Below are 12797 nucleotides of genomic sequence, written 5' to 3'. Positions count from 1 at the left end.
GTGAAGATGAGACTGGAGTTGAAAGAGGCAGGAACACGTTTCTCCCGCTGCAGTGGCCCCAGGACTCAGCAGAGCGCATGACCCCAAGAGGTGCTTACTACATGTTTGCTGAGTGACTCAGCATCAGGCCCTGTCCTACCTTTTGGGACAAGCAGTCAGCTCCCTGCAGGCTGTCCCGCCCCTCTCCTAGGTGGTGAGGGCATACTGTCACCCTTCACTGTACTCAGTATCACCCGCGTTTTCAAAGAGTTGTTAGTCCTCCTACAAAGAGGACATCCAGGGAGAAAGCAGCCAGGCTGGGCACCTGGGTGCCCTTTAGGATCCTCTTGAATGCTTGAGGGCTGGCAGGACTCTCGGAAGTCACCACTGCCAAGCAGGGGATGCACTTGGCTCCTGCTGTCTGGATCTCTTCGGGTCTGGAGGTTTCTCTGTTTCCTCAAGGCACTGGCTACTCCCCACATTCTTCTTGTTGCTCTGATCTATAGCTCTGGTCCAGGCTGTTTTTCAGATGGGACATGGGTGACCTGGCTCCTGCAACCCTCGCTTGCACTTTCAAGCCCAGCTCCATCCTCCCCTCCTTCCTGCTGCTGAGCCCCCTGCCCCTCCATTCAGTCACAGCTGTGCTGCGGGCCTTCAGGACACCTGGTCTCTGTCCTGGGCAGCTCCTCATCAACTGCAGGCCCTTGCTCCCGGCCGGCCTCATGGGAGCCCTTCCCTCCAGCATCAGGAACACCTCCGCAGTGTGATTGGGAGCAGCAGCCCTCTGTGTCCTGCTGAGATGCCGGAGGTTGCTCTGTCGGGGCCCACTAGGGAGTGGATCACTGGGAAGAGCCCGAGTTGCCCATTGTGGAACAAGGGGGAAGAGTCAGGAACACAAGAACAAAATAAGCCATACCGTAGTCCTTGGGCACGGTGACAAAATACAAGCAGATCTGTCCGCTGGTGTAGTTCTGGGGATAGTTGGGAGATAAGACCACTCCATCTGAACCCACATACTGTCCCCCACAGGGAGCTGAAAGAGAAACCAGGTAGGGGGCCAGGTGACCCTGTGGGCTTCTCGTTAACTGTCCATCCTCCCTCTTGCTCCCAGTGGAGAGCCTCTGGCCATGGTGGGGCTGCCCTGAGTGGGCAATGAACATGGAGAAGGGGAGCCCCCAGGACGCTACCCTGCTCTGCCCAGGACACCTAGTCCTGGCTCCGTCTGAAAGCCCAGCCCAATGCTATGGAGGGTCTCTGGGGCACACGTCAGTCCTTGCCCTCTGTTAACACTGGTGCTGGTCCCTGAAGGCACAGCCTTGGGGTGCAGGTCAGGGGCCTCTCCTGCTCACACATGGGGTTTAGAAAGGAACATTCTGCTTTCCCACAGAGGAAGTGCTTCCTGGAAGCTGGCGTCTCATGAGTAGGAGGCTGATGTTTGTTTCCTCAGACTAACCCACTGGGAGTGGTCACCTTCCGTTTCCATTCCTGGTGCCAATTTCTACAAGAGAAGGGCTGCTCTTGCTCATATAGGCAGAAGGGAGGCTGTACTTTTCCTTCCTTCTTTCTTTTGGTACTGGGGATTAAACACAGGCACACCTAATCACTGAGCCACATCCCCAGCCTTTTTTATATTTTATTTAGAAAAGGGTCTCACTAACTTGCTTAGGGCCTTGCTGAGTGGCTGAGGCTGGCTTTGAATATGTGATCCTCCGGCCTCAGCCTCCTGAGCCATGAGATTAGAGGGTGGGCCACCATGCCCAGCTGAGGCTACACTTTTCAGCGTGGGTGGTCCCATGCTCTTGAGGTTCTGACACTCATTTCCACCCACTAGGACCCCAAAGGTGACCCAGGTCCACCTGGAGGTGGCCCACTCCAGGGGTTTACTTCACATGGAGGTGCCCTTAGTGATTGCCCCAGGCTCAGGAGCAAGCCCAGGGCACTTTAGGCTCCCTTCCCCTGGGGTGCACTTTCTGGGTGGCGTGTCCACAAGGCCTCTGTTGAGGACATGAGAACCATCTGAATGGACAGATCAATCACCATGTGATCTGAGGGAGAGGCTGCCTTGAAAGGGACTGGCTCGCCTGGTGACTTATAAGCCGTCCCCAGTCACAGTACACCCACGTTTGCTGGCTCAGCTTGCAGGAGGCACCTTTGAGCACTGGTCCCCTCCTGTATCCCCGGGCCAAGAGTGTGCCTGCGGTTCCTCAGACCCTCCTGCCCCGGGCTCCCCGCACCTGTGCAGACTGGCCGTGGATTGTTCCACACGGGTTTCCCATCCGGTCCCAGGATGCAGCTCAGGGTGGAGGAGCCCTCCACCTCGTAGCCCCCGTGGCAGTAGTAGGTGATGGAAGAGCCCAGTTTCAGGTCAGACCCCACTCGCGTGCCATTCTTGATGGAACCAGGGTCAAAGCATGACTCTCGTGGGTTTTCTAGAAAAACAGACAAACACATACACACGGAGAGGGCTCATTAATGGCCTGCTTCTATGAGGAACATGTGGAGATTGAGGACTGCTGGTGCTCTTCCCTTCAGGTCTAGAAACTTCTCCACATTTGGATAGAAACTTAAGGTTGGAGATCACAGAAGGGCGAAGCTTCCCACATCCTCACCATGGCCACAGAAGTAGGGCAGGGGCTAAGCCTCCAAGGCCCTCTCTCACCCCCTTCCTTCCTTCCTTCCTCCTCCAAGGGGGACAAGCCCTGCTGGGAACCAGTGTGCCCAGCCCACATCATGGTGCCGTGCAGGGTCGCTGTGGTAAATGTCAGTGCTCGGTCCCAGCCCAGCCTTCTGCTCATCTCTGACCTGCACCCTCACCATGGCCGCTCTCCTCAGCTATTTGCCTGCAGCTGAGAAGCAGGTGACAGGATACTTTGGAGACCACTCTTCCTCTTCCTCTGATCTTCGGCCTCCTCTGTGCGGCTGGCTGGGGTGATGGGGTGGAGCTGGTATCTGCTCCCCAGGCTTAGTCACGGTCACCTATGGCAGGCACGTCTGAAGGCTTGGGTCCCAATACCTAGATTCACGGAGGAGGTGGGAAACCCTACTCCTACCTCTGGGTTGGGTTCTTCAACTTCTAGGATAAGTGAAAGTCTCTAACACAGTTTTCCAGGGCTTTGCACTCAATGTGGAGTGCTCACCAATTTATTAAAACAGGCATTTTTCTATTTGGTCATTGGTCCTTACATGTATTCCCAGTCAAGCATACAGTGGATGTGCCTACAGTCATCCACTCTTGTAGATGTCCCTCTGCACTGGATAAGACTGTACTCCATGTTGCCTGAGGACCCGGATTGCTAGCCAGGTCTTGAATCCCTGGAGGACTGTACAGACTCACTTGACATCAGCTAGAAATTCTGAACAGCCCCTGGGAGCTTCCATCCATCACTGATTTTTCCTTAGTCCTCTTTGTTCCCAAAGCACTGATGGTCAAGAGGCCTGCCAGCAGGGCTGGGTGTGGAGGAACACTCCTGAAGCCAGTTGGTACCAGGGACATACAACTGTGTATCAGACCTTGGTGAGACTCCTGGGGGCTCTCTAGAGATGGGGCTCACAAAGCGTTGCTGACAGCCCTTGTGGGAGGACCCTGACATTCACAGAGTGGAGCTAAGGAGGAAAGAGCCAGAATACAAGAGATCAGAGTTCAGGGGCCAACAGTTCAGAAGGAATTTTGCTGAGGGCCGTCCCTAGTCACCTGGGTACCTTTTAGACTAGCTACACAGTGGGCAGTTGCTGCTTGAGGCTGTTATTTAGCTGCCACTCAAGCTGTTGACTGATGGGAGAGGACCTTCACAGTCTACAATCCTGTCACATCCAGTCGCTCTTGCATCTGAGCCCCCTGGGCACACTGCTCTTTAAGTCTTTGCCAGTAGCTGAGCATGGAGCAGTCCCGGGTATTCTACTGCACTGAAACTCAAGTGGGTCCAGAAAACGCTCAGCTAGAAAAGGGCCCCTCAGTGGTTTCCCTTTGTGCCCTGACCCCTGCATTAAATCTGTCCTCTCCAAAACCTTATGATTCAGGCCAGAACACAATGGCCAATGGGTGACCCATACCATGTGCCAGACACTGGAATACAATAATGGATAAAACTGAAAAACTGTCCCCCATCACTGAGTTATGATAAAATGTCATCATGTCTTATTCATGCATTCTCTTTGTAAATTCAAAGTGGGTCAAATCTTATTTGAGTTCAGAGAAATCAAGTAATTTGGAACCAAGTTCACCCAGCTCATGTGAAGCAGAATTCACTGTCACCCAATGTCTATTTCCCCTCTTCATCCTTGAATAATGGAATCCAGATTTGATCCAGAGCTCAACGTGCCAGTCAAGTTCTACATTTCCCAGCCTCCTGGGCAGCTAGGTCTGGCATGAGAGATGTAGACACGTCAGATCTGGCCTGCTAACGTCAATCCAATGGCCAGACTCCCATCTCACTCAGAGTAGAAGACCATCCTTCCAGGCCTGAACTTACTCCACACACACCAGCCTCTGCACACAGAACATCCCTCCATCTGCCTGGCTCTTTCCTCACCTCTTTCCAGACTTAACTCAAAACATGTCCTTGGTGCCACTCTTCCTGAGCAGCTATTTAAAAATTGCAATGTTCCTTTCCCGGCGTTCATCTTCACTCTATTCTACTGTGCTTCTCTCCACTGTGATAAGTATTCTCCCACCTACTATATATTCACCTATTTTTTTTTGATCTTCCACCATGAGAATTTCTAACTCCTTCCCAGGGGGCCAGTTTTTCAGTTTTATTCATTGCTGTATTCCAGTGCCTGGGACATGGTAGGCACTCAATAAATATCTTTAATTGGTAAATATGAAACTTCTAGAAAGGCTGATTAAGGAAAGATGACTCAGCTGAGGGAATGCTCATTGACCTTTCCGTCTATCTTTCCTTCCTCCTTCCTGCAATCTAGAACTCAGTCATAATGGCTGGAACCTTAGCTGCCATCTTGGATTCTGATAACCTTGAGGATGGGATCCACGGACCAGCACAGTAGAGCAGGAAGACAAAAGATGCTTGGGTGAAACCACCTCATCAGCCCTCATGCCAACCTCCAGGTTTCTTTCACTGGAAGGACAATAAACTTCCTCCTTGTTTAAGCAACTGCATTCTCAGATAACTGCTGCACTTCCTTGTTCTCCAGCTGGGTACAACTGTTCTAGGACTATACGCATGTCAGAATGTCCTAATGGAACAAACTGGGTAGCAAAGTCCTATTCATTTCAATGCCAGCCTGTCTGAGCAGGTTCTCTCAGAATCTGCTTTTCTTTCCCTGATTATATAGCATGCATCACATTGTCTTGGTAGGCTGGGTACACGAGTTTCTTTCCAGCAGGTTCTGACCTCTTGGAGGGCAGGGATAATCATTTAGTCCTCTCATAACCCCAGCAATAAGCACAGAACTTGGCACAAGGGATGGCCATATTTGGCACATAACACGGGTTTAATAAATGGCTGCTGGATGGTTTGGCTGAACATTTTGGAGCTTGGAAAATCAACAACCACATCAATGATTCCAACTACAGACTCTATTGTATATTTACTCACATTTCAGAGGAAGATGGGCTTATCATTCCAAGCATTATCACATTAATAATAATGATGAAGATAATGACAATGATAGCCCCTTACATAGGAATATCACCTATAATTTTGAAAACATTTTGCAGTTTGTTATCTCATTTCTGTTTCACAATACCCTCTGCAAGAGGCAGGGCCAGGTAGGCTCATGTTCAGGATACAGATGAGGAATGTGATGATCAGAGAAGCTAAATGAATTTTCCAAGCCATTCAGCTATTAAGAGAGAGAATTAAGACCAAAATCAGGTCTTCAGTCAGCCAAACCAGAGCTCAGCTGTGAATGATAAAACTGAATGACTAAAATATCATGATGATAATAATAAATAAAACTCAGGCATCCCAAAATGGGAAAATGAAAAGAACCAGCTTCTCTCTGGTCCTAATAGATGAGGTTCACTTCCAAATTTTGTCATATCGAAAAACTGAAAATAACAATCCAAACATCCAACCAGCAAGGAACTGGTTTAAAAGGTTGGATTAGAACCACTCACTGAAATACACATAACCTTTTAAAAGGATAGCATAGGACTTTGAAAATGAATGTGGGAAGATGCCCAAGATCTACTGGTGGGCAAAATATATCAGATTGCAGACTAGTACATATGGTGTGATCACATTCATATAGAATAGGGATTGGCAAACTAGAGCCCACAGTTTGCTGGCTGTCAGTATTTGTAAATAAAGTTTTATTGGAACACAGTCACACCCATTTTTTACCTTCTATCTGTGGCTGCTTCCATGACTCAACTGCAGAACCAAGCAGTGGCAATAGAGACCATGCGGAGCAAAACATTTACTTCCTTTGTAGACAATGTTTGCCAACCCCTGGGATAGAATTTACATTATTTTATACTTATATAAAATGTTTGTAATGAGGTGACAAATCACTAACTATGGTTCTTTAGGAGATGGGGGAAAGTAAGGGGAATGTTAAGTTTTTACAGTATATCTTCCATCTTCCATGTGGTTTGAATTCTTCCAAGAAATATTTCACTTTTAAATAGGTAAAGAAAGAGGGAGAGATTTGAATTTTTAAAGGAAGACCCATAGCCATGTTGGGTGGGGGTGGGGTAGGAGCAGGTGTGGAAATCTGGCCATGACCCCCAAGCCCGCAGTGTTACTTCCAAGGGTTTGGAAAAGAACATAAATACATACTAGTACTTCTCTGGTAAAAGTTGATTTATTTTGGCTTTTCCTGCCTTGTTGCAGATGCTCTCCCACATGCTTCAAACCCTTTCCTTGGAACCCCCACCCCCATTCCTGCACAGAGGGCTTCTGCTAGGCCTTCAAGGCCCTTTCTTAGTGGTCCTTACTCAGCAAGTTCATCACTAGCTACCATTCAGAATGGGTCTGAATGATTTCCCTGTTTCTCTTTCTCCGAGTAGCCTTTTCTTTTCTTCCCTAACTTCTTGCACTTCTTTCTTTCTGGTTTGTCTACTTAATATTGTCTGTTTCTCTCACTCACCTTTGAGTGAGACTGGAGCAGGGACCGTGGACATTTTGCTACCTGCCGAATCCTCAATATCCAGCAGAGGGCATGGTACCAAGGAGGAGCCTGGGGAAGCGCTTATTGAATGAACAAATGGCCTCACACATGTGCGTGGATGTTCTAGCCTGTCCCTGTCTCACAGGCCACCACACATGCTGGAAGAGGAAAATAAAGGTCCTTCCACCCACCCTTTCTACCTACTTACTGGCCAGGAGAAAGACAGCAAGCCTCCCTGGAACTCATTGTTGGCAGCTGAATCCACAAGACAACATTCCCCATGGTGACCCTTTGCTTCCTCCAGCAAAGGGTAAAGCTACCCAGGAGTGTAGACTCCAGTGAGAAGGGCTCAGAGTTCTGGTTCAGTAGACAACCACAGATAACATGACTGCATGCTGCATCGTCTCCTAGCAGTTGACCCAGAGATGACAAGGAGACCACAGCCACCTAAGACCCACCTAAAACTCTTCACCTTAGAATCGGGTGGGCCTTCAACACTGTATCTGCATGAGAAGAGTCTGTCAGTCTGGCTGTCACTAGGATGTGAACTCCACGGAGGCAGGGCTTTGGTTCCCTGCTCTGTGTCAGCGTCTGGCACACAGTAGGTGCTCCACTAATATCTATAGTACAAACAAATAAAAATGCCTGATCTGCTCTTGCCTCTGCTACAGAAGCTGAATGGCGTGATCCCTCCTCTGTGGACACTTGAATGTGGTCCGGTCCCTTTGACAGTGCCATGGGGACTTGGAACTGGAATGTAAACTGGGAATTGATTGAGAGGAGCCACGCCTGCGCCGGGAGGGTGAAGCAGCAAGGAAAGCCAGCCTGCAGAGAGCAGAAAGCAGCCTCCTGGGGAAAGAGGTCTCGGAGGCAAGGCTTTCCCCTGTGCACGTTGGTGCAGAGGACCCGGGGCAGCTCTGGTGGTTGCTAATGCTTGGCTTGAGTTCAAGGATGCCACTTAGCATGGCTGCAGGTATCATGTTTGTGCAACTATCTTAATGTCCTTGGCCATCTGGGTGTGGGTTTCACAAAGGGTGTGGTTTGTCAAGGTTTATGTAACAGAAGACCCAGGAACAGGCAAGTTGAGGGTCCTGATGAGAATATGAATAAAGGAAAAGAGCCCAAGAAAGATGTTTGTGAAGACCCAGCAGTGGGGTTGGCAGTGAGTGGGGTGATGAGGACCCCCGGAGAGTCTATGTCCTGCCTTCAGTTTGAATTCCAGAACATCCGACTGTATCTGTCGCGATACCCGCATGTGACACAGGGTTTGGGTGTGGGAGGGGTGCCTCAAGGCAGATATCTGGCAAGGACAGCAACACATCCATGCCCCAGGTCAGCCCTGCGGGGCAAGAAGACTGTGGACAAACAGTCTCCATCGTGCGCAACAAGTGTCTTCTAGAACTGTGCTTGACAGAGAGCAGACAGCTGACAGCTATGAGGAGCTCCAGGAGTTGACGGATGTGGAACCCGGGACAGCACCGGCGGTCGGTAATTGCTGAGTTAGCTATTATCATGATTAGCATTATTTGTGAACCCCTATGAGATATTCCCGGGGGTTGCCAGAAAGATTTAATTAAGGGACATTAGAAGAGGCTGAGGCTCTACATTATGCAAGTGGGAAACATGAGCCAGAAACTTTTTAATTTTAAGTGGTAATATGACCCCATTTGTACACACTGGCTGATGAGGTCCGAGTGAACTTGGATTATAATAACAACAACAAAATCTATCATCTCTAGAGTAGCTGCAGAGTGTTTTGTACATTCTGGGCATTACTCATCTCTCCTTCTCTCTCTATGTATATCTATATGTATGTGTAAAATATCTTTTCATCCTAACCTTCTGCAACATAATTTTCATTACCCCTATTTTGAAGATGATGTTCCAGGAGATAATAACTTGCCAAGCACACAAATCAAGCAAGAAATGGAGCTAGGATTTGGATAATGGGGTCTGGGATAATTAAGGAAGAAAGAAAGGTCAAAAAGAGAATAATGGAGTAGAAAAAAGTGAGTGCCCAAGAGCCTGGAACTTACTCACCATTATTAATAATATGTGAACCTCGCAGAATGCTTGATAGGTGCCAGGCAGTCACCAAGGACTTCAGTGCATGCACTCATTGATCTTTACAACATTTCTGTGAGGCAGGAATTTTCCTGCCATCATTTTCCAGATATAGAGGTTTTGAGAAGTTAAATAACTTGCATATGGTCCCGCAATCACTGAGTAGTGAGCAAGAGTTTTCAATTGGTTAATCTGACAGTCTGTGTTCTTGGCTAAGCAGCGACCACTGCCTGTTTCTGCAAGGAAATTTTTATTGACAGGTGGCCAAGCCAATTCCTTTATGTTTTGCCTTATGCTATGACGGTTGTCACAGGCAAACCTAAAATATTTACTGTCCTTAAGAAAAATTGTTGCCTCTTGCTTTCGACTCCCTCCATGATTCAGTTTGCATTCATTAATTCAAAGGGGCAATGGGAATCAGGATGGGATAGCTGGTAGGATGAGCACACACGCTCAGGGGCGGGAGCCTGGGATGCAGCTCAGTGGTAGAGCCCCTCCCTAGCATGCTCTGAGATTGATCCCTGGCACTGCAAGAAAAAAGAAAATAAAGAGGTAAATAAACAAAAAAAAGGGAAAAAAATGATCAGGAAGTGGCCAAAAGTGCCCATTTTATAACAAAGTGCCAGGGTGTGGTCAAGGAGTGTCCTTGGGACAGAGGGTCAAGCACTGTGATCTTAGGACTAGATAGGCCATCCGTATGGTCTTCTTGGTTTGACTATGGTTTGAGCATGTCCCTCAAAGGTTGATGTGCTGCAGACTTGGCCTCTAGTGTGGTGGCACTGAGGTGGTGGAACTTTTTTTTTAGGTTGCTGGTGAACCATTACTTTTATTTATTTTTATATGCAGTGCTGAGAATCAAACCCAGTGCCTCACACATGCTAGGCAAGCGCTCTACCACTGAGCCACCACTCCAGCCCAGTGGTGGAACTTTTAAGAGGTGGGGCCTAGTGGAGGGTGGTTAGGTTATGGGTGGGGGGCACTGCCTTCGGAAGGGATTAAAGTCGATCTTGTGGAACTCCAGGTAGAGTGGGTTGTTATAAAGAATGAACCTGGCGCCTCAATCTCTTTGACTTCCTGTCTCATCACATAATCTCTTCTGCTTGGGTACCCGTTGTTTTGATGTTATTTACTGTGAGGCTCTTGCCAGAGGTCAAAAAGATGGGCTGACTTGATCTTGGACCTTCAAACTGTGAGCTAAATAAACCTCTTTTCTTTATAACATACCAGCATCAGTACATCGTAGCAGCAACTGATGGACTCAGACAGTCAATGAAGTTACCTAGGCTGGTGGAGGGGATAATTGAGACTCGTAATGGAGCTCTTACTAAGGCAGAGGAGTGATCAGGAAGGTATTAGCTGATTGCTCTGGAGTGAGGCTAGGAGACGGGGCAGAGCGAGGAGCCACCCTCACAGAAAACAGGGAGAAGAGGAGCAATGACTTGGAAAAGGAAACGGGAAGCAAAAAAGAATGCGGTTCCCCTTCTCCCTGGTCCTGGGTACTTGATTCGAAAGATTAGCCCATCTGGAGGGCCGCAGAGAGGGCAGGTCCTCTGCAGGGGTAGCAGTGCCAGGGTCAGCATGGGCTCCTTGCGGGCCAAGCTCTCCTCTCTGCGCTGCACTGCTGCCCTCTGCCAGGTCTCGCTGGCCCTGCCGTCAGTGTCTCTGGCACCAGGACCCTTACCTGTGTAGTCGATCACAAAGCCAGCGTTGCTCACAGATGCGTCGCTGCGGAAGGCAAGGAAGAGGCTGTTGCTGCTGCTTTCAATGCGGCCAGGGAGCTGGGAGCCGTAGAAGCTTCCTATGAGAGGGCTGAGAGAGTCCCGTCCGTCGTAGATATGGAGGAAGTCATAGCCAGGCTCCAAGTTAAAGCTGAGAAACAAAAACATCCCACCCACACCCACTAAGGTCACATAAAAGGCTCATGCTGGGGCCTTAGACTCAAAGCAAGGATGGGGCCGCCCCATGAGCAAGCCCACCCTCCCACCAGTACCCAACCCCTGAAGACTGGCCGACAGGGAGGCAGAGGATGGAGCCCGGTGACCTCCCAGTCAGGTGAGATGATGAAGGCAGGCTTGGAACAGAGGAGGCAATTCCAGAGTCAGTGTCCCCACATCTGGAGCTAGCTGAAAACCTAATGTCCTCCCTACACACAAGGGAAATGAGTCACCAACTCTAGGCACCAAGGGGCCAGTCAAGGACGATCCAGAACCCAGGTGTCTTACCTGACTCCCGTGTGTTTGATATCATGCTATGCTGCATTTCCTCTCATGAGAGGGAAGAGCTGCCCAGAGAGCCATCCCCAGGCCGGAAGGGGCCTGCCCCTCCAAGGCCCTCACATCCTTCTTGTATCCCAAGCTAGTTCTCCAGTTCTTTTCAGGATCTGCTAATGTGCTGTTCCTAGCACCCCACCGGGTGTGCCTCTCTCAGCTATCCTGACCCTGGTGTGGGGGGAAAATCAAAAAACTATCCTAGCTCAGCAAATTGGATATTAAAGCTCATGTATGTAGTTTAATCCCACCAGATTGGCTAGAGCTAAAATGATGGAAAACGCCAAATGCTGGCAAGAAACGGAGCCCCTGGGGCCCTCACGTCCTGTTGGTGGGTGTGTGCACTATTTCGCCCACTTGGGGACACAGTTGGGCTGTATTTGTATCTGCTCACTCTGAACACAGGCCTGCTCTGGGCTGCAGTAAGTCCACTCTGAAGCATATATCCAGTGAGAGCAATTGATGCCAATCAAGTGTGCAAAGGTAAAAATAATAGAAAAGTAAATGAGTTTGCAGAAAACAGACTTTGGATGCAAATTCATTCACGCCCAGTCATGGGCCAAAAAACTCAAGATCTGCCATTTGGCTGGACTGAGAATGAACTGGTCCATCTACCCTTTAGCTAGGACTTATGGTGGAGGGAGAGGGGCCACCGTGTCTCTGGGACAAAGAGGGTAAGGCTGGGAGGGAGACAGGGTAGGGGTCTGGGAGGCAGACACGGCCCCTACGTGGCACCCTCTCACACTGGAGCGGGCTATAGGGTCACCCACCAATCCTCTCACGCTGGTGCTGGATAAAGATCACCCCACCAGTTGTTAATACGGCCTTCCTGCCTCTGCAATTCAGCGTTCTCCTATCTGCTCTTTCAAAAGTCTCCTGGGAAGGGTTTTGGAATCAGGCATCACTACTTAATTAATTGCCTTCTGTCTTTCCCTACCGTCCTTCAATCATGGACTTCTTATCAGAGCGCCCTCAATATGCCAAGCCTTATGCCAGGTTCCCAGGACAGCAAGACATGTCAGATGCCACCCCTGCCTCCCAGAAGGGGATGGTGCTAGAGGAAGCAGTGGAGTAGAGACAACAAAGCAGGGTACAAAATCCCAGAAGGCAGAGCTGGAGCACACAGAGTCCCAGAGCGGGTGGGAATGGAGCCTTCACGGAGGTCTAGCTTGAGCTAGTCCTGGGACATGAGGAGGCCCTCCGTGGCTGGACAAGGAGGGCTAGGAAGTGGCTGTGAAAGCAGAAGCAGAGGCAAGGTCACAAGGTCACGACAGAATCCACGAGACCCTGGTAACTCCAGAAGTTCAATCTGGCTGGGGTGCTGGACATAGAATGGAGTGGACAGACTTTCTGGATAGGGGGCAAGGGCCAGAGCATTTGGAGTGAAACTCAAAAGTTCAAACTTATTAACAA

General features: G+C 49.4%; 1 protein-coding gene across 1 annotated transcript in view; it reads right to left on the bottom strand.

The window, feature by feature from the left end:
- The window catches only part of Csmd2 (CUB and Sushi multiple domains 2), a 553852-nt gene that overhangs the window by 115167 nt on the left and 425888 nt on the right, over positions 1–12797 (bottom strand). Inside the window, 3 exon segments of the mRNA XM_047516471.1 lie at positions 896–1012; positions 2214–2408; positions 10799–10986. Of these exon segments, the coding sequence (XP_047372427.1) occupies positions 896–1012; positions 2214–2408; positions 10799–10986 (500 nt within the window).

This window comes from Sciurus carolinensis, chromosome 1 (assembly GCF_902686445.1).
Source record: "Sciurus carolinensis chromosome 1, mSciCar1.2, whole genome shotgun sequence".
NCBI lineage: Eukaryota > Metazoa > Chordata > Mammalia > Rodentia > Sciuridae > Sciurus > Sciurus carolinensis.
The sequence above is the reverse complement of the archived record's forward strand: the minus strand, read 5'-3'. Positions and strand labels throughout refer to the sequence as shown.